The 20,821-nt window shown below is 45.7% G+C and overlaps 1 protein-coding gene across 2 annotated transcripts in view; it reads right to left on the bottom strand.

The window, feature by feature from the left end:
* zbtb46 (zinc finger and BTB domain containing 46) overlaps nucleotides 1–20,821 on the bottom strand; it is a 61,233-nt gene that overhangs the window by 38,104 nt on the left and 2,308 nt on the right. For both annotated transcript variants that reach the window (XM_069660590.1, XM_069660589.1), the window contains exons 2-3: nucleotides 2,448–2,671; nucleotides 1,383–2,316 (exon numbers count right to left, since the gene is read on the bottom strand). In XM_069660590.1, the coding sequence (XP_069516691.1) occupies nucleotides 1,383–2,316; nucleotides 2,448–2,633 (1,120 nt within the window). In that variant the 5' untranslated portion in view covers nucleotides 2,634–2,671. The remainder of the gene's footprint in view (nucleotides 1–1,382; nucleotides 2,317–2,447; nucleotides 2,672–20,821) is intronic.

The raw sequence follows: 20,821 nt of genomic DNA, 5'->3' as shown, positions 1-20,821 counted from the left end.
TTGAGCAGCTTAGAAAGGCCTGACTGCAGGTCACAAAATCTGGGACTAAGGACACTTAAGGCTAAGCAGACAAACCCTCCTAAGCCCGTGCGGATGCTCCGTCTTCTCTGCCTCTCTTTTCTCGTCTCCGTTCCGTTTCTCTCTCTCATTACCCCGCTCTCTCCCTTTTCCCTCCTCTTGCCCTTTCCAGAAGGTCCTTCCCTAAACCCCAGAGAGAGGGGGAGGAGCCAGGGATGGCGAGGACGCGCTGGTAATCCGTGCAGTGACCCAGGTCAATTCAATTATCCTGTTTTCTTTCGCTGTGCGACGCGTGTGCCCATTTCACAGCCAACTCCCTTAATGCGCCCAGGATTAGCTTCTCTTACTTTTAATGATCTACCTATCGACGCCTTGGGCCCGCTGGTGCAAACATACGCACACACCCACGCACACACTGACACAGAGCTAAGTGTTTTCTAGATTAGTTTTTAGTGTAAAGGAATTCACTAAACTATTCTGCAACGCTCAGGATCAAGAGACACTTTCTCAAAATAAGTAAGCCTGAGTGTGTTTGTGCGTCTATGTAGGAGTGTGTGTTACATAAACTGCCGTAAGAAGAGGATTGTATTATCCATCTGCATTTACCCAGGCTTCACCTCGCACCTCCAAGATTTGAGATAATCATCTTAGGCCTCACACGTTAGTGTAGCAGCTCGCTAATCTCGACCCCGGAGGAGGAAACTAGGTCATTTTATACCAGTAAACTGTGCGGATGGCTAACATGCACTGAAATAACCACACGGCATTAGAGGCATATGTACAGCGTCACGCACACTGTGTTGAACTTGAGTTCAACAAAAGTCAACAAAGGAGTTTGAACGCTTGCACGCAACTACTGCTAAAAAGAGTCTTTTTATTAGAGAAGCAAACATAAATCAGACTCTACCGAGTGCTGAGACAAGTCTCACCTATTTATCGAACCTAATCTTATTAGCTCACCAGTCATTCTCTAATGACATGATGGGATAACTAATTAAGTAGGTTCCAGCCTTATGAAACAACAGTAACTCCAAGAAAGCCCTAAAGTCATCAAATCAGCACCGCGGAGCGCTCTCCAAGAGAAAAGTGCAGATCTGCTTCCTTTTGGCTCGCGTCCATCCTTCCAATTCTGAGAGCTAGTCCAAGTTAAATCCACCTGTTGTTGTGCCGCTAAACTCATTATCAAACCCACAAATCCACTATAAAAACAGGATTTGGATCTTGAAAACACACGGATTGCTTTCACCATTGCCAAGCGGTGACCCAAATCCGCTGCTGTGTCAGTTTTATCTACATGAAAAAAACGGATAGGCAGCAGGACTTTCAAAATAAAAGGAAACAGGAAGCTGTTGGGTCGGCCTTACCTGGGATTTCCTGTCCGTTGTAGTTCCATCCAGCCACAGCCAGCATGGAGGGCAGAGGAGATCCAGGCCTACTGTCCCGGTCTCTCTCCCTGTCCCGCTCTCTGTCCCAGTTCCTCTCGGCCTGCTGGGTAATATGTCTGACAGTGTCCTTGTTCTTCCTGTTCTTCCTCCGCCCTGACCCTGACAGGGGTTGCCAGGGCCCGTCTCCGCCTCCTCCGGCAGCCCCTCCAGCACCTTGCTCCCCCTGGCTCTGCGCAGCCCCCCTGGGAGTGTCCCTGGGATGCGAGGAGGAGGCGGGGGACACCTGTTCCTCTTTGACGGTGACGGGCCTGTAGTCGTGCGGCCAGGCGGGCTGGGAGTCATGGCAGGCTTCCTCCTGGCTCTCGTGGCTCTTGGGGGGCTCTTGGTCCTCCTTTCCGTACGTGCTGCCTCCCTCGTGGCAGCTGGCGATGGCTGAGTCCCCAGAAGAGTTGGCGGGGCTGGTGCGGCGAGCCAGCCAAGGAGAGGTGCTGCGACCAGACATGATGGAGGCCAGTGCTTCAGACGCCATGCCCACTATCCCTCCTCCTGCTCCTCCACCTAAACCAGCTCCCGCAACACCCCCTGGTCCTGCTAAACCCACCCCTCCACCACCTCCTCCACCTCCGCCGATGCCAACTGCGGCAACAGCCCCCATCTCAAAGTCGGCCAGTTCGTCGGCCATCTCGGAGCGGATGCTGATGTCCAGCGCGGCCTTGATGAAGCTGTGGCACGCCTGGACGATGTCGGTCATCTGCAGGTAGCTGGCGGCGGACATGACCTCGATCACGTTCTTACTGGTGAGGGCGAGGTGCGCCGAGTACATGAAGTCCAGGATGGCTTTGAAGCCTGTCGCCGTGACTATGTCCAGGTGAGTGACAGTAGTCTGGTGGTGAGGCTCTGCCCCTTTTTTAACCTGGAGGGTGAGAGAGAGCGGTCATATTTTCTTGCTTATTTGACAAAGCTTTATTGGCTGGAAAGTTACCACGACCCGACAATAAAACAAGTGCTTAACAGACCCTGCGCTGCCAAGCGTAGCGGCCTTACCTGGCAGTAAAGAGTCTTGAAGTAGCGCGAGGAGCCCAGGAGGACATTCTTATGGGCTTTGAAGATCTTTCCGTCCACGATGACACAGGCGTCGCAGAGGATGCCGTGCTGCCTCTGCTCATTGAGCTCTCGGAGGAGCTGACGGTAGTGAGAGGAGATCTCCATGTCCTCCTTCCTGTTGTTCATCTGTGTAGCTGAACAAAAGCCTCTCCTCCAAACGTCTGCTGGGAAACGAAGGAAATATATTTCAGGTATTTTTTTTTCAATTTCAAGAAAGCAAGGTTTCTGTCAACATATGAAGGTGTTTCTCATTCAAGTCCAAATATATGTTTGATGGCTGTAGCTAAATTCACACCCTTTGTTTAGAATGATGGTTTCATTTTCACGTAAGGGGGGAAAAATAAGCAAATTTAGCCGAACCCATCCTTTAAAGACGAGCCAGGGTAAGGATATCTCAGTAATGACTGTGACATAAAAACAATGACATCAATAGAAACCACATCTCAACTGCTGTAGTTTGATGTCTAAAAACAGCCCAGTTACAAATAGTCAAAAATCTCTGCTTAAACCGTGTCTGACAGGTTCATTTGTGTGTGTGCGTGTGCGAGAGAGAGAGTGTGTTTTAAGCTCATTAAAAATGTCAGTTAAAAAGTATAACACTTTCACAAAACAGTTGAGAGAGAGAGAGAGAGAGAGAAAAAAACACCTCATTTAGCACAGACCACTTTACCATTAAATTTATCAATAAACACAGCTTCAGTTCCTTGTTATTTTTTCCCCATCTCCCCTGCGACCGTGAATATTCAATCAACTGTCTAGTTAAGACGAAAATTCACTCTTGAACCCTCACCTCCGTGTTTCTGATCTTGCACGGTTCAGTCTGGGTTGTGAACACAAAGTTTTTCTGAAAAACTACAGAGAGAAGACCCTTAATGACAATTTGTGAAGCTGCTCAACTGTCAGTGAATGAAGATCCAACTTTTCTGCATTAATTGACAGGATTCACGGCTGCGTGACAGCGACGCAGCCATATTTTATTATGTCTCTTACAAAATAAAAGCCTCAGAAAAGTTGCGGATTTGAATTTCTGCATTTTATTAGCCCATAACTCAACTTCTGGCTTTCGAGGTTACAAATATTGATCCGGGAACGTGGAGGTTTCTGCTCTGGTGTATTTAAACCTTATCGTCGGCGCTGTGTGCCGGGAAGATGACATTTTGAGCTCATACAACAGAGGGAATTTAGGTGAAGACCACAGAGAGGAGAGCAGGAGGAGACAAAGGGAGATGTGCGCATCGCTATGTTGAACCATTTAACAAGGTGTTGGAAAAACAAAGAGAAACACACACAGGAAGAAGCACATGAACACACGCACACACACACACACACACAGGCAGTGCATTAGCCGGAGCATTAGCAGCCGCCGCTCCCGCTCTCGTCTTGGTGAGGGCTAAATCGCCGGGACGCGGAGTGTTACCAAACGCAGCAGTGATTTGTTTTGGGAACGCCACAGCTGTCAGCTCTCATGGGCCGTCCGGAGAGATGACAGCTCGGGTTGGCCGAGGTGACAGCAGCGTTTGCTCGGGGGCCGGCACACTTCAGGTCATGTTTAGCAAAGCTCTGCTCAACCTGATGGCTTGTAAGATCAGATAAATCCACAGTGTCTCCCACGTCCACTCGGACAAACACACCTCCTATGAACAGCGGTGGACGAGCGGATGGAGTGATGCTGACAGCCGCTCTTCCCGGGTCTGATCAATGCATGGCGAGCTCACAATGTTTCACTTTGACTTCATACAAATACAGAACGGTGAGGGGGAAGAGACTTCGACGTGAATGGAGAATAACAGAGTCTAAAAGGCAACTTTTGACGCAAGAGTTTTTATCCTCCTGCTCGCACACCTCTTAGAAAAAATCCATTGGCATTCTAACCTTGAGATAGTTCTTTCCTTTCTGCGCTGCCCTGATGGAGGTATTGAGAGTCTTCACCTCTCACCTTAGGAGACAAAATGAGCGGCTTTAAGGACACAGAAGCTCCCCTCCTCCTCCTCTCTCTTCTCTTCTTCTCTCAAGGCCACTGGCACATTCAGTTTGTATAGCACGGTCTATAAGATAGACTCCCTCGCCGAGCCACATACACAACACAGAAGCAGGAGTTTATTCACTGAGAAAGCCTCAATACGCTGCTATTCCTGGGCTTTTCCTGTCAATGTGGACGGTGAACTCAAGGGTCGCTGTGCAGCACATTTTGGTCAGCGTTTGAAACGCATGTCTGTCGGTGGCTTAGAGGAAGCAGTGAAAGAAAGACAGCTGAAACTTAATTCAAAAGCTGGGATGAGAAAGATCCAGGATCCTCCAAATCTCCACGTCTATCTCTGTCATCATTTCTTAATAATGGATGAAGAACGTCTGCGACAAGAACTTGAAGAAACAAGCAACATGCTAATGACAGCTGCAGGCCTCCAAGACGCCACAAAACAGGTGAATTTAAATGGTAGAAAGCATATCTTCTCACTTAACTCTGGTGTTTTGCAGACAGAGTTCTCCAAGATATTTGTTCTAAGATTTGCTTTAATGAAGAACATGAGTGAGTAGAGTATAAAGTATAGTGGCCAAGGAATTGAAAATTTAAACAGCTGCAACTCTTTCCAGGAACAGTGTCCAAATCACTCAACACGAACCGCAAACCAGAGGAATCTTTTATTGGTTACAAAGTCGATCCAACAAAGTTCCATTACTTTTGTACAAGGGTGGAGGCAGAAATCTCAAGGGGATATCTCAAAATCTGGACAAATAAATCCCAAACTATCTGCAAGGCTAGATAGTACGACGGAGAATAAGGGCCACGTTAAAGAAAAAAAGATTTTAAGAATAAAGTTGTTATACCACGAGAATAAAGTTGTTATATTAGGGGGGGAAAGTCGTAATATTACCAGAAAAAAGTCGGAATATTAACACAATTAAGTCGTTATACTACGGGGGAAAAAGTCGGAATATTACGAGAAAAAAGTCATAATATTAACAGAATAAACTCGTTACATTATGAGAATAAAGTCGTAATTTTAGGCTATTGTTAGCCAATATGTTACTATCAGGGGAATATCAGAGCAGCCAGCCGCCTGCGCTAGCATCCTGTGAAGTTATACCTACATGTGAATGATTGCACAGGATTAGGGTTAGGGTTAATACAACTTATCAGCCTTAGCTATACTTACTGAACACACCCGGTAGCATGGACACATAGCATACATGTACCTGAGAACATGCAAGATCTCTTTTAGGTTTTGCTGCAGACTGTGTTACCGTATAACACGTAGTAATTCGATTACAGCACCACACTGTCACAAGTATCAGGACTCTGGAAAGTGATTTGATTTGAAGACTGTTTGATTTTAGTCATTTTAGCACAGGCGTCTGGCTGCTCTTCTGATATTCCCCCTCAAAGTAACATACAGGCAAACCAAGGCCTAAAATTACGACTATATTCTCATAATATTACGACTGTTTGCTCGTAAATTTTACTTAAAATTTTAATGTGGCTCTTTAATGTGACTCGGGGTTAAGATAGCGCTTAAATAAGTCAGAAGTTTGCCCAGTGTGTACGGATGGAGCAAGTCTGGTAACTGGGACTTAAGTTCATTACTGCAACTTTTTATTCTGTGTGCTAATGCGTGTCCAACAAGCTAATGATAATGTCAGCGCGGCGCTGCACTCCGACACATGTTTCTAAGGGAGTATTAAAGTTTTCGGCAAAGTGTGAGCTTGCGTGTTTGTGTCGTGCATGTGTGCCTCGGATTTTTACCCAAAGTCGTGTTAAATGGTGCCTCAAATGTAACAAAAACAATGATCAGCGGAGGGTAAAACAACAGCAACAGTCTGAGAGAGAGAGAGAGGGAGAGGTCTAATCAGATTTATTGCTTCAATAGACTCAGAGACAGACTGAGTTAGTAGTTAGGCAGAGAAGAGGAACTTTAATGGAGACTGCTTTGACCTCTAAACTCTCTGCTCGCCTAATTGGCTTGTTTAATTTCAGCATGTCCAATTCCCTCCAGTCAAAGACCCCTTTTTACAGAGGAACCAATCCAAGCGCTACCCCTCCGACAGTACATAAACACCCACAAAAACCTCTTCAGTGCTCATCCTGGCTTTTCATTTCCTCAGAGAGCTACTCCATCTCTAGACCATCAACAGGACCAAAACCTCGCTCCCTCTACTGTGCCGGTACGGCCTTGATTTATAGCGCGTTTTTTTCCAAATATACACTTGACACAAGATGGGAAAGTACGATAAAATGAACTTGTCAGACAATCAAGTAAAGAGAGAGAGAGGCAGAGACTTTTGTGTCTCCTCCAAAGCATTAGCAGTCGCACCAAGGCTACAGAAACTAAAGCTTGCTTTCAGGATGTCACGGAGCAGAAAAAAAAGCTTTTCATCCCTCTATGAAATTTCACAGCAAAAAAAAATGAAAAGGAAAAAGTCGTCAGGAGGCAGGCTGACAGTCTGCGAGCGCTTATTCGTGGTCAAAGACGATTGTTTCAGTAAAGCATGCCACCAGAGCTCCAAGTCCTTGTCACCCCTCTGAGGCCAAATCAAAAGTGAATGTCCTCCATGACTCCCCTCCTCTTCCCCTCATAACGCACACATTTATTCAGCCCCCTGCCCCTAAATACACAAACACACGCGAGAACTAAAAACACACACGCGTTCACACACTTAGCGGAGCCGTCATGGCGTCACAGCCAGTTTGTCCTGGTCACATCAAAGCAAAGTCACTCTAGGCCGCAGCCAGACGACTAAAGAGATGAGACGTGTGATGGAGTGAGAGATTGGGGCTTCCTCCTTCTTGTGTTTCTCCTAATGCGGCCTGTCCCTCCGAGCCACTTCTCTGCCTCCTTGACCGCACAAGACCGTGGGGAGACGGAGCGCAAGGTCCTTCTGGATCAAAGACAGAGGCGTGCTTTATTTGTACGCTTTCGCAGAGGGCTCATGCTGGGATTTCACTGAAGATGCTCGAACATGCAAAACATCTTCAAAAACCTCGACAAAGCATGAGAACACAACATATTCCAGCTTAACTACACTTAAATCTGTCTGATTAACTCGCGCAGGTACAAGGTTTAACAGGCTGCAGATTCCTTCATGCGTGCTGAAACAATCGAGGCAGTTTGACGCATTTGAAGTTATATTTATTTTGAATTAAGGGATTTCCAGTTGGTCAGGGTGAATTATCATTTAGCGGCCAGTGTGCTGCTCGCAAAATTGCCACCCTCAGCTAATCACTCCACATTCAAATTGTGGCCCTCTGCTCAACAAATGTAACAATCGTGCTCATTATTTGATAAAGTGACTTTGGTTGGACGAGCGTGACAAACTGAGTGAACACAGAGGCCCTGATGTGGGCAGTGAAATAAATAAATAAAGGAATAAAATCCATTAGGACATAAGGAGGGAAAAAAGAGGGAATTGTTTCTGCACATGCTCGTGCACAGTTGAGGTTAAAATGAACCGACGCATTAGTGTGTTTTTTGGTCATTTTAAGATTCCTGACACCTTTGCAAATGTGGATTAACAGTTGGTCAAATGCTTACTTGTACTGTCAAAAGGGCTACTAGAAACACACCACAGATAATTACCCCCTGTAGTGTGTTTCATCACGTTTTCAGCATCTTTCAGCTCATTGTTTCAGTTCTCCCCGAGCTTGCTTGGGTTCTTTCCGGGTATTCCAACTTCCTCCCACAGTCCGAAGACATACTGGTTAGGTTAACTGGTGACTTAATTGCATGAAAGGTTGTCTGTCTCTGTGTGTCAGCCCTGTGATTGACTGGCGATCAACCCAGGGTGTACCCTGCCTCTCGCCCAAATGACAGCTGGGATTGGCTCCAGCCCCCTCCTTTGACCCTAGTTGCAGGGTCGCTTGACTGTATAGATAACGGATGGATGGCGCACCAAATGGCCAGCTAACACAGTGAGTGACTTGCTAGTGAACATACGCGACTATTTAGCTGCTAAAACAGCAAGATGTCTTTCTCAGGAGCAGGTGGAGACCAAAATAGAGCAACAAGGACGGACACATACATCAGACGGGCAGAAGCGTGGTCCAGATGAAAGTACCACGTTGCACCAGACCTGCTGGATGCATAAATAATCATCTGTTTGTCGACTGATTCAACCTGTCAAACTTATGATGATGGCAACTTGTTAACGTGTTAATATTATAATGATGATGATGTTTAATGGTTAAGGTTGCCCCAAATGGCTAAAAATCAGTCAATAGAAGTTTGAATTGAAAATGTTCTGACTCTACAGTACGTTGCCTGACTGCACTGTTGTGCAGAGTATGACTCACAGAGCACAGAGCTGCAATAACTCTCCAATCTTTATGTACCAACATATTATCTGCTAGTTTTATTTCCTCTATTAGCAGTGAAGTCCCCCCTCTTTTCACATCCTTACTTTCATCCTGCCGCTGTCATTGACAATCAGCAGGGAGGAGGCTGCAGAAACCGGCCTGAAGAAGTGAGTGAACATTAACGGGAAGGAGGAGGGGAAATGAGGTTAGAACTCAGAGACCAAGAGATCTGAGCTTCGCACCTTAGTCAGAAATGTCATCAGCCACGTTAAAATAGCAACTCCTTCCTTTTTGCATATCCTCTACTACTGACATGTACACTTCTGTGAGGTACAAACATCTCTTACATTATATGCTAATATATATGAAAAATGCAAAAGGTACAAAAGGAGGAATTGCTTGGAAGTGGACTTTTTAGCATACAAAGAGAGAAAATAGTAGGAAAAAATGACGGCATGTATAAGTAGAAATAGACTGATATTTAGTTGGACAATGGAGTCACTGTTCTTTAAACACACGACAGTATGATAGAGGACGGACATTACTTTCCGCACTAGTTTTTCTTCTCTAATATTAAATAAAGTTGTATTAAATTAGAAAAGTTAACTAATATTCTAAATTACTAAATTTGTGCTAATGTTACTGATGTTGACAGAACATGACACGGAAATGGAGCAAAGAGAAAAGGAGCCAAAGAACGACACAGATAAAGACGAGTGAAAAACAGAGTGATAGAGCAGAATCGCAGAGACAGCGCGACTAGAACGATAGAGACTGAAGATAGAAAGAGGGGGAGACAGGAAGAGAAGGGAGAGAGTGACTCAGGCAGCCAATATTTTTTAAACAGCTTTGCTTCCACTCAACTGGGCATCAAGGCCATTATCCCGGGGTTAATCCCCAATCCGACGGAGCTGGCAGCCTTCCGGGACAAGCCAGGGTGGCGGGCCCATCAACAAGACAGGCACGGACAAAAATAACACACACACACGTGCACATGACACACGACACACACACACACACACACACACACAGAGGCAGCTAGACGGAAACATGCATGCAAGCTGCAATTAGAAAAATAACACAACAGAACTCTCCTTTACTTTCTGAAAATAAGCTACCGTCTCTGTTTTATCCGTCTTCTTTATATCTCCCTGCACGTGTTCCTGTCGCCTTTTCCCCTTCTTTCTTTTATCCAACACCCTCCATCTGTCCACCTTTATTTTCTCCACCTTCCCCACCAGCTCTAACCGTGCCACATTTTGCACCTCCACCTCGCTCTCCCTTTCTCTCTGGCCGCTCTCTGTTTCTCTGGCCGACGTCCAAGGAGTCAAGGTGGAGGAAGAGATTGACTCAAAGAAGGATAGCCATGTCATGTGGAGAGGGACCAAAGAGGATCCAGGAGGCTTAGGAAGACTTAGCACTACTCTCTTCATCCCTCCGCTCCCCCCTTCCTTTGTCCCCTCCCAAACATAACGCCTGGAAACAACACCTGGACACTCCACATCTACACCTGAACATCTCCGTGGCGCACGTCATGCTGTTTGTTTACGTTAAGTACCTGCCAAAATGTCCGCCTCTATAAGCCTCCAATCCAGCTTATGTCACTTATGTGAACAGTTCAACACCTCCGACCCTCTCGGCCATCTTGTCCTGTCACCTTTAGCCAAACAGGTGTTAAGCCTAGAGTGATCTTATGGAAATCCAGCCATAGTAAGGATGGGTGGGGATCATCCTAGTGTGACCGGAAAACAAGTGTGACGTTGTGGCATGGTGTCAACGTCACCTCAAGTTCCTCCAATGGCCCGCAAAGTGTCACTTGAACTGTTTGCAGCATTGAAAGCTTTGAAAAAGGGGCGAGAATTTGCCATATCACCATCTCTCCATCTGTGTCTACCTCCTTTATACTCGTGCATATGTGCGTGTATGTGTGTGTAGTTTCTGGGCTATCTTTCTCTCTAGGCCCCTAAGCCTGCTACGTCTCCAGTGGTAACTCCCTGACTGACGACCCGGGGCTTAGCCTAAATTCTCTCTCTATTAAAAGCTGTGAAATGCAAATAATGAAACATCTCATTACCACTGTCGGAGAACCCAAAATGAAAGGAGGAGGGAGAGCAGAAAGAGGGGCGGATGAGGAGAACAGTAAGGGCTGTACGTGAGGGAGGAAGAGGAGGAGGCAAGGTGAGAGCTGGAGCTGGAAATAAAGGAAGGGGAGGATGTGATAGGCAGAGAAAGTGAGAGGGGGAGGACAGAGGTAAAGGGACAGGAAAAGATAGCCAGACAGTAAGTCTTTTGTTTGATATGTGTTGCCGTTAACATGGAGAGTAGGAGGGATTGGCCACCAATGCAAACAGGGGTGGAGCGCTGATGAAGGAATGGTGAGTTAGTGAGTGTCATTCAAATGTGAAACGACCGGTGCTGGATGCTTACACTTATCTTCTTCATACTAAAGTTAAGAGTAAAAGCAGACCAGCTGCAATGAAAGTAATGTATTAGGAAAAGGATGGTGTCGTCAGCGTATGGGTTTACATGCATTGGTAGATAACTTTACTCTGCCTCAAGAGGACTGTTAGTAACTGAGTTTTACGTTATATTTCTAATATATCTCTGCCATTAACCACCTCAGAGCTACACCAGCGTAACAAAAACACAGTAATTTCCCATAATTCCTCAGGTTAAAGTTTTATTTTAAAGAGGAAAGGACTACTTCTTTGGAAAAACGTATCTGTGAGCTACAGGGAAGTGAAATCCCCTACAGCAGGAAGTGGCTGTATTTGGTTTTGAAGATGGGGGTAGATTGCTGGTAGGGGTAGTAAGTGATGGGTGGGGATCTCATGTGACAATGCCCACATTAACCGATGGCCACAGCAACACTTTAGAGACTCATCTGCTCACGTACAGGCGTGATATCAGGAGGGAATTAAGGGAAGGTAGAGCTTTAAGGTGTGACATTGTCTAATTGCAGGATTAGTTCCTGACTTCTAGGAACTCCGGGTTGTGTAAGGTTTTTTTTACTTGTCACAGATGCATCTAACTTTGTCCTTTTGCTTTCCTAACCAGGGTTATTAGTGTAAAAATATTATCTGGGTAAATAATGAATACATGTTTTATAAAATTCAATTTGATGTAGAGGCCAACAAACAAGAGCGGTCAGATGATAATAAAGATGTTACTGAAGATTGCATAGATTTTGAACGCTGACCTTCTAGTTTCAATCTTTTACTTTACACAACATACATAAAAGAATGCGGACATCCAAACAGAGCATGGGGACACCTGAACATTAAATGCCTCTGTGATTGTGAACATTTCATTCCTACAGCAAGGTCATGAATAAGCTGCTTCAACCATCTCTGCTTGTCTGGGAAAGTTTCCACGAAGGCCAGTCGAGTCGAGTTCTCTGGCACAGAACAGTTTCTTTTTTATGCAGAACCAGAATAAGGGTCTTTTTAAAATCGAAAGCACTTTTGTCCAAAATAACAGTAGATTGAATATTTCCTGTAACTCGAATGAAGAGAGCTAACCCTGACAATGACAGCCCTCAACCTTTAATACAAGCATACCGTCTACAGGATGGAGAAAGGGTCGTCCACATGCTTCCGGCCGTGTTGAGTCTTTTACAATCTTGGATTACAACTCACATTTGGGGGAACTTTGGAGTGCACCAACTGCATCAACAAAAATAAGATTCTGAGTGTTACATCTCCGCCTTTTCTCCTCCAGCTTCACTCCATTTTATCCATTTGGCAATCTCCTCTGTTTTGAAAAGCACCAAATGGCTTAGTGGCAAAAAGTGCTGATGACAATATAAGACTATGAAGCGGCTCAGAACTCGCATTTAACACCCACCCTGATCTGTCGCTCTGCCAGCCAGCCACTCAGAGTGTGTCTGTGTTTGTGTAATTGCGTGTCGTTGTCCGAAACCCTTCCATAGGTCTTAACACAAAACCTGTCGCAGCGGAAAAAAAACAACCTGTCACGACTCAGCTAGACACGACTGTACATGAGTGTACCGCGCAGAACGCAGGCAGCCTGTTCCCGAGCTGTTAGAACCGTCGCTGCAGCCACCAGCAACAAAGGTCTCAGACAAGAGCACACACACATATAGAGCAAAAGAACAGTATAGGGGAAATGAAACAAAGGGTGACCAGAAGGAGGGAAACGTAAAAAAATGTATGGAACAACAGAACCCTAAAAGAAAAATCTCTGAAATGTCCGAGGACTGAAGTGTAATTGTTGTTTGTTAAAATGTGTGGTTTTTGAATGACTGAACGCTGGTGACTCACTGCTGGTGGCCAGTCGCTATCTGGTGCCGAGGCGGGTGTCCAGAGAGAGAGAGAGAGAGGGAGAGTGTTTCTGTGTGTGTGTGTGTGAGGGTAACTTGGTGTGACTGTCGCTCTGTCAGACTGCAAACAGAGGCATCTTTCTCAAATCCACACTGGGCCGCGGCTTACAATGAGCTCATGCAAAGAAGGGAGCAAAAAAGGCCGCAGATTAAGTGTGTACTCACAGGGACAACAGGCACGCCCTCCATCCCCCCCTGAGCAAATATTAAAAGAGACTTCACTCCCGGCTAATCTAATTCACAAACACTCCAGAGCACACGCAAACAAGGAAAACACATCATTTAACTATATTAACTTAACCCTCAACATGCAACATTCACTTAGAACTTCCTCACTAACATTACCATGCAGCCACGGCGCAGCTCGGCGATTTACATTTAGATAGAGAAGTGTTTATAAAAACACATTTGTATATAATAGCCCGAGGCTGCCTTGTCACTCATCAAGCTGATCAAAAAGCAGCTACAATACAACACTGATGAATCTCCGAGCGCTTTTTCGCGAATCCGTCCTTCAGCAGTCGGAGAAAAAGAAAAAAAAAGGAGGTGAGATAAAGGGAGAGGAATCAAGGGGAGAGGAGAGGAGCAGCTAAATATAGAGAGACTCACATTTTGGAGTCAGAAAAGAGACAGTGAAGGGTAAGAAAGAGGGAGGGAGACGGGAAAGAAGAAGAAGAAGAAGCGGGGAGGGAGAGATGGGGAGCGAAGCACTGGAGATGGAGGGAAAGTAGAGTTGAATGAAAGACGGAGCTTCAGTGCAGCTCACGATCAATGTTTGCAGAGCCTCGCTGGGTTTCTCATCTACCGTAAGGGTTGCTTATAGTGGACTACGGGGGAACTGGACTTGGAGGACACTCAATTTCGCCTGTGAGACTTGAGAGTTCAATACACTGCGCAGTGTATCACCACAGACGTTCATCAATACGTAGTGTCGATACAGAGGCTGTGCCCCTTCGGTGATCTTTCCCGGCTGCGGCCGTCTGATGGGTAAATTCTCAAAGCAACAACTGTAGATGCAAAGTCGTCTGTGTTTCAGCGCTCTCTTGTGATTGGCTGAAACTAACAGACAACCCTCCTCCCATCCCCCACCCCCCAGCAGAAGTTTGTGCGACTAAAATGTAATTCCTTAAAACAGCGCTCTTTCTTATGGAGTTTTGTGCAGAAGTCGATGTCGCTTGAGGCCGCCACGTCCGCTGTGATTGACGAATTGCGAGGTTTGACCAGACAAATGCCTCACCTGCATCCTCACTTCACTCCTGTCCTTTCCTCTTCTGTCACCCCACCTTCCTCCCTCCCGCCTTATCTGTCTGTCTTTTCACTCACCGCCTGTTTACTTCGATAGGGTTTGACGTTTGACTGTCACCTGTTGACTAACATGAACGGCCGCCGTGGCTCGCAGGCTTTTGGAGCTATTGCTGCGTTCCCCCCTCCCCGATGGAAAGAGCTGCCAGTTCATGTACCAAAGTGTCATAGGCAGAGACACAAAGAGAGACGGAGAGACAAAAGGACCACTGTGTAAACTCTCATGATCATCGCTGAGGACAACACCCACCTCGGAAACCTAATTTTGAAGTTACACATTCCCACATTGTGAGACAGTGCCAGTATCAGGTGTCCGTCCAAACCACCAACCCACCAATCAACCGCCACCCTCCTTTCGTGACACACCAGCGCACACACCAAAACAAACGGGAGAGAGGGGGTGGGGGGGGGGTGAGACAGAAGACAGGAGGGAGGGATGGGTGCGGGGGTGAGAAAGTGAGAGTAAAAAGGAGAGGGCAGGAGAACGAGCCAGCAGAGACAAAGGCAGGGAATGACAATGAGAGAAAAGAGGGGGGAAAAAAGAAAAAAAAAAAGAGAGGACGAGATGAGGTATTGTGAGCTCACCGGGCGCTTTCACAGGGCAAGAAACAAAAAGACAGAAACAATGAGACTTCCACGTAAATTCGTGTTTCAGTTTGTGCAGATGCAACGTTGGAAAAAGCGGCAGAAGGCCGTTGAGGGAGTTTGCCCCTCGCCACTGAAAAGGGGATGTGAACCTACTCACTTCTGTTCACCTTGTTTGCTCGTAAAAGGGAACCATACTTCCATGGGAGAGCTCATAAAATGTCCATAAGATTTCATTATAATGATACAAAAGGTTCTGTTTTTACGGCGCGAAAAAAAGTTGTGAATCAAAACAAAAACAAAGTTCCTCTTCGAGACGTCACGTTCTCACCTAAAGAGAGAAGTTATTCTGGCTTTCTCGGCCGCATTGAGCCAAACTAATGTCTCTATTTTCGCCCAACGCTTGGACCCTGGGTGCGTAGCTTCTCACTGTTGAATTAAAGGAATGTCTAAATATGAGCGAGGGTCAGGGGGAAGGATAAAAATGAGAAAGAGAACAGGGAGAGGGTTAAAAAAAGGAGAAAGGGAGTAGAGGAAGGGTAAAAATGAGAAATGGAGTAGGGGAGGCCACAGGAGGCACCTGGCCCACTTACAGCAGAGGAGGGGGTGGTGGAGGAGGAGGAGGAGAGGTGGAAGATTAAGGAGTGGGAGGGGAAAAAAAGGAGAAGGAGGAAGAGAAGAGGAGGACGAGAGAAGGGAGATGGCAGCTGGGACGGAGCAGAGGGCACGGGGAGGACGGGGTAGAGGAACGGGAAGAGGATGCGAGACGAGCGGGGAGGACGGGAAAAAAAAAAGAAGGAGAGATGTAATAATGGGATGGGGGAGGAGGGCAGAGGGGGAGGTGAGAGCAGAGAGAGAGAGAGAGAGAGAGAGACGAGGTGGGGGCTTGAGAAGAAGAGGTGGCCTTGTGATGCTGAGAATGGAGGTGGTGTATGAATGTGCGTGTGTATATGTGCGTGGGTGTCTCAAATTATGACGAAAAACTAACACCTCACCCAAAGTATGAATAAGCGACCACAACAGGCCAACGTAGGTTCAATCTCTTCTGCACAGCCTGCCTATAGCACTAATATCCCACTAATACCACCCACAGTCCGCGCTCCACCTCACATCAATGAATATTTCATGTCCTGATGGCACTTTTAAAGCAAAAACTAATTAGCAAATCCAAGTTGATCTGGCATTAGTCATATCAGGCCAATTAAAAGCCCAGTCCTACTGTACATGTTAATGGCAGCGAAGTGGAATAATTGTATGTTGAGCAGGGGAGAGAATGTTAAACAGGCCTTGTTAGCAGCACTTTAGCACTCTAGCCAGAGTCCATGGCTGGATTACAAAACTCTACAAAGCGGGATAATGTTCGCCCGACACGCACACACTCACACACACACACACACGTCTTTGAAAAGTGCCAAACGAAAACTCTATCCATTAATTAGAGTGTCGCCATCAATTCCACGGGGTCAGGTCTGATACTTATAGCTAAAGAAGAGAAATATTTCCAGGGAAAATGACGGTTTTATGCCTCGGTAATAATATTAAACAGGGATCCAAATATTGGCGGCGGCTCGCAGGTCAGATGTTGCTGCAGTGTTGGTGGGAGAGGAACCCTTCTCTGCTCCTGCGGTCAGCACCAGTCAGCATAAGGTTGCAGGGAGACAGCTTTGTGTGGTTTTGAGAAGAGAAAGGTGTCGCTTTGTATTCGAGTCTTTCCGACCTTCCCTCTGTGTGTTTTTCTACGCAGGAGTTTAGATTGAGACAGACAGCACTGACACACACAGACTAAACTGTGCAGCATGGGGAGAAAAAGAAAAAAAAAAGCGACAGAATAACAAGGGCTAGAACTCTTTCGGATCGGAGTGGATGTCTGTTTCATCACCCCCTCTCCCTCTCCTCCTCCTCCCTATTCTCTCTCCTTCACGTTCCCTCTCCTCCTTCCTTCCTCTCTCCCTCTCTCTCTCTCTTTCTCTCCCCCGTCTCCCTCTCTCACCTGAGCTTTGATATGGAAATCTCTCACCAGCCACAGCCTGAGGCTAGTTGACTGTTTCTAAAGATGTATTTGCTCAAAGCCGCTCAATTTCTCATCAAATGCTCACACTGTGTGTATAAAAGACAAACTCTTTCAGTGGGAAAAAAAACAACTAACAAGCGCGTACTTATACGAGGCTTTCAGGAGTCTGCAGAGCCCGGACTTCAACAAAGAGGTTTTTCTACACCCGAAACCTTCAAGTTCTTCATCGCTTGTAAATTTGTCTAAAAAGATAGTGAGGTTCTGCAAAGTGAGGATGGCACTTGTCGATTAAGCACTTGAGTGAGTGTGTGTAAACAGTTTTTCCTCCGCTTCACCGGCCAGGCCCCGCTCGGTAATTATGCGGCATATGAAAAAAAGTGCAAGAGAAAACAATTAAATCAGGGAATAACTTTGGAACAAGTCAGTTTGGGAAGACAAAATATTTAGTCGACTTCTGGTGAAAGAATGCAGATCATGCGAACAACAGTCAGTCACCCCCGTCAGCTCATTATCAGGGAGAGGTCGCATCGGTGGTTGATGTTTTAAAACCTGCTCATGTTTGTCACGCGAATCTCATCTTTGGAAGAGTATTTAAAAAGTTAAAAAGGAAGATTTTTAACTTTTAAAAAATGGCGATTTCTGCAGAAATATCAGCCTATAACGTAAGGCAAGTTAAAGATTTAAACTCATAGGAGGGGACTGAAGACATCACGCACAAATGGAAAGCCAATAAGATGCAAAACAGAGCTGCTATCGCTTCCTGTCTTCTGTCATCAACACCAGACTAACTGCAATGTTAATACGTGCATGTTTCCTATCTGCCTTGCATTACCTGACGTGCGATACAACCGCCGTCGTCACTTGTTGCAACATTTGTTTTGACAGCTTCTGAACTGGTGAAAGCATCCACTATATGAAGCCAACGATTAGCAGCGCCTGAAGGAGGATCAACAAGAAGAGGAGGAGGAGGAGGAGGAGGAGAAGGGACGGAGGATTTTTCAACACCCCCCCCCCCACCGACTTTGGACATTTATGCAATTGATAACCGGAGTTGGAGAATGTCGCAAATTCCTGAAAATATCTCATGACGCTGTTAAGCATTGTGTGATCATGAGGCTCTGCTTGGAAGGATCCGCTCCGCATTCCTAAATAGAAGAAAAACACACCCCGATGAAAGCACACAAACTGAAATCCCTCATCTGTTTGCTCAGGAATGTGTGATCCAAGAAGGTGTTTTGCAATATCAACAACTCCAAAGAGAAATCTGACATCTCGCCGTTTTAGCTGCACAACCCCCCTCCCCCTTTCGTTTTGCAATTATTTTTAGCAACAATGAAAGTATAATTTCTGCTTCTGGACTTTTAATTCCTCCTCGTAGATTATCAAAAAATTAGACTGAAAGCTGCAAATTACCTTCAAATTTAAATTCAGGGACAAAAGAACAAAAGAAAAGAACAAGAGGGCTTATTGCTTTCATTGACATCCTATCGAGCGCGCGCACACACACACACACACACACACGCGCGCCTATGAAATATTAACACCTATGTGAAAAGACAAGTGGGGTTGTGAAGAATATATCTGTGTGCGTGGTTGGAGAGGGGATGGCTTAAAGTCACCTGTTCTCTCTGCTGGGGGGGGGAGGATGAGCATATCAGAAAGGTGGATAGGGAAGACAGCTGTTACACACAAACACACACACACACACACATCCCCCACAGCATCCGTGTAACCCCATGGGGATTAGGAACACCTGTATTCAGCGCTGCACAATGAGCTATAGAAGCAGCTAGGCTTAAAGGCCCTGGGAGTTATTAGTGGACGGGGGGGATGATGGGGGATGGTTTGGACGCGGGGGTTAATGTGTGTGTGTGCCGCACTGTCTTGTCATGAAACGCGACGTGAGAATGATAATATTCACGACGTGGAGACAGAGTTGTCAGAAAACTCCGCAGAGAGGTGTCATGCGAGATGAGGACACGCGAGTGTAAACGGTTCATTTTGCAGCGTGTTAGCCAAACAGGTGTTCCCATTAACAAGTGAGCTCCGAGGGGGGATCGGGACGAGGAGGCTGGCAGAGAGAGAGGCACAGAGATGAATGGAGCGCAGGGATGCTAACAAGCAGTTTGAAACATTTCAAAGGAGGTGAACTTACAGTACAGTTCATCAGGTTACTGTCATGCTGTCTTAATATTTCAAAGGAGGGTAGTTGTACTCTCGTCATATCGGGTCAGGGCGATCAGAATAACCTGCGCCATTTGAATGTTTGCATTAAACAAATGCATTTCTGGGATTAACAACAGACGATATTTTTTCTATAAATTAAAATAGTTATATTTCTATAAATGATTAAAGAGCCAGATAAGGGTTGTTAGGGAGGCTGATCCTGCCTAAAGCCTGCCAATTAAATAGGTCATTCAGGTTGATATACGTCCAAAAACAGCAACAGTGTATAGGGAAACTGCAGTATAACAAAATCGTATTACAAAAGCCACACTTCCAGACATCTTTAGACATTAAATAAAATGCATGTAGTAATCAGCACCCCCTAAAAATATAATATAAAAAGTAGGAGGACAAAAGAAGAGGAACATGTAGGAACCATGTCTTTACATCCCTCTATAAAAAGTTTTCTCCATCTAAACTTCACAAACTTTTAACTGACAAGGATCCAAGTAGAATCGATATTTTTTTGTAGCATGGAGTAATTGTGCAGGCTCGCCTTCTTTCATTGATCACGTTGTCTTTATAAACACACACATACATAGGCTACTTGTGAGGGGGTAGTGTGCTGCATCTCCTGGGTGTGCGTAGTTGAAGCAGACTAAACTTCTACCACACAGTTCAGCCCACAACCTGCATGGGAACACTGAGCACCACCTACATACCAGCAGGCTTACACACACGCACGCACACACACCCACATGCACAGCAAAAAAAAGGCTACGCGCTTTAAACTTGACTACCACCCAAACAAAACCTCTACGTCTCATTTTCTCCCCCTCTTTTCAGACACACCTTCGCTGTGAGATCTGAAAGCGTGTGTGTGGAAAATGTTCAGCGTCAACACGTCCAACAAACACCACACACAACTTTCGCTTGAAACTGAAAGGTAAATTTAACTCACTTATTGTGTATATTCAATTCCTAAAGTCCATTCATGAGAGATAACACAAGAGAAGCGCCTCAAATCCTCCTCCTGCAATCCCATAAGCACACACTGCTAATATTTTTTCCATCTTTCAGCCGATCTCGCCTACACTACTCCTCCTCCACTCATCCTCGTAGCTGTTGTCTTGGTCTGTGTTGCATTTTCCCCGTGGAACACACAGATGGAGATGGTGCAGACACACGCACATAGAAAACATGCTCATGCACACACTAACGTCCACTGCTTTTTAATACTATGTAGCCCCTACTTAAAGAGGCAACCTCAGTGAGGCATCAAAGCAACCCTCAGACACAAAGCATTCTGGGAGATGCCAACGTGCAAAGATGTTGCAAGCATTATTTTTAATGCTCTAACAGTTGAGGATTGTCTGTATTAAAAGCAGAAATGCGCTTATCTTTTGCTCAGGGTGACATAATGTGTACAGAAGGAGCACCATCCAAACATGCACACAATCCTGCAGTAATTGAATAACTGAATAACAGACTTTGGAGGGTTTATCATATCAAGAGCCTACCCTTAACTCTATAATAGGAAGGTCAAAACAAACACACAAATCCAGGAAGGGCCTAAGACAATTTGGAAAAATCAGTAGATGGCCTCTTAATCCCAGAGA

Source organism: Semicossyphus pulcher, unplaced genomic scaffold, assembly GCF_022749685.1.
Source record: "Semicossyphus pulcher isolate SPU_LCO1_2020_fin unplaced genomic scaffold, fSemPul1.0.p SCAF_13, whole genome shotgun sequence".
Classification (NCBI taxonomy): domain Eukaryota; kingdom Metazoa; phylum Chordata; class Actinopteri; order Labriformes; family Labridae; genus Semicossyphus; species Semicossyphus pulcher.
The sequence above is the reverse complement of the archived record's forward strand: the minus strand, read 5'-3'. Positions and strand labels throughout refer to the sequence as shown.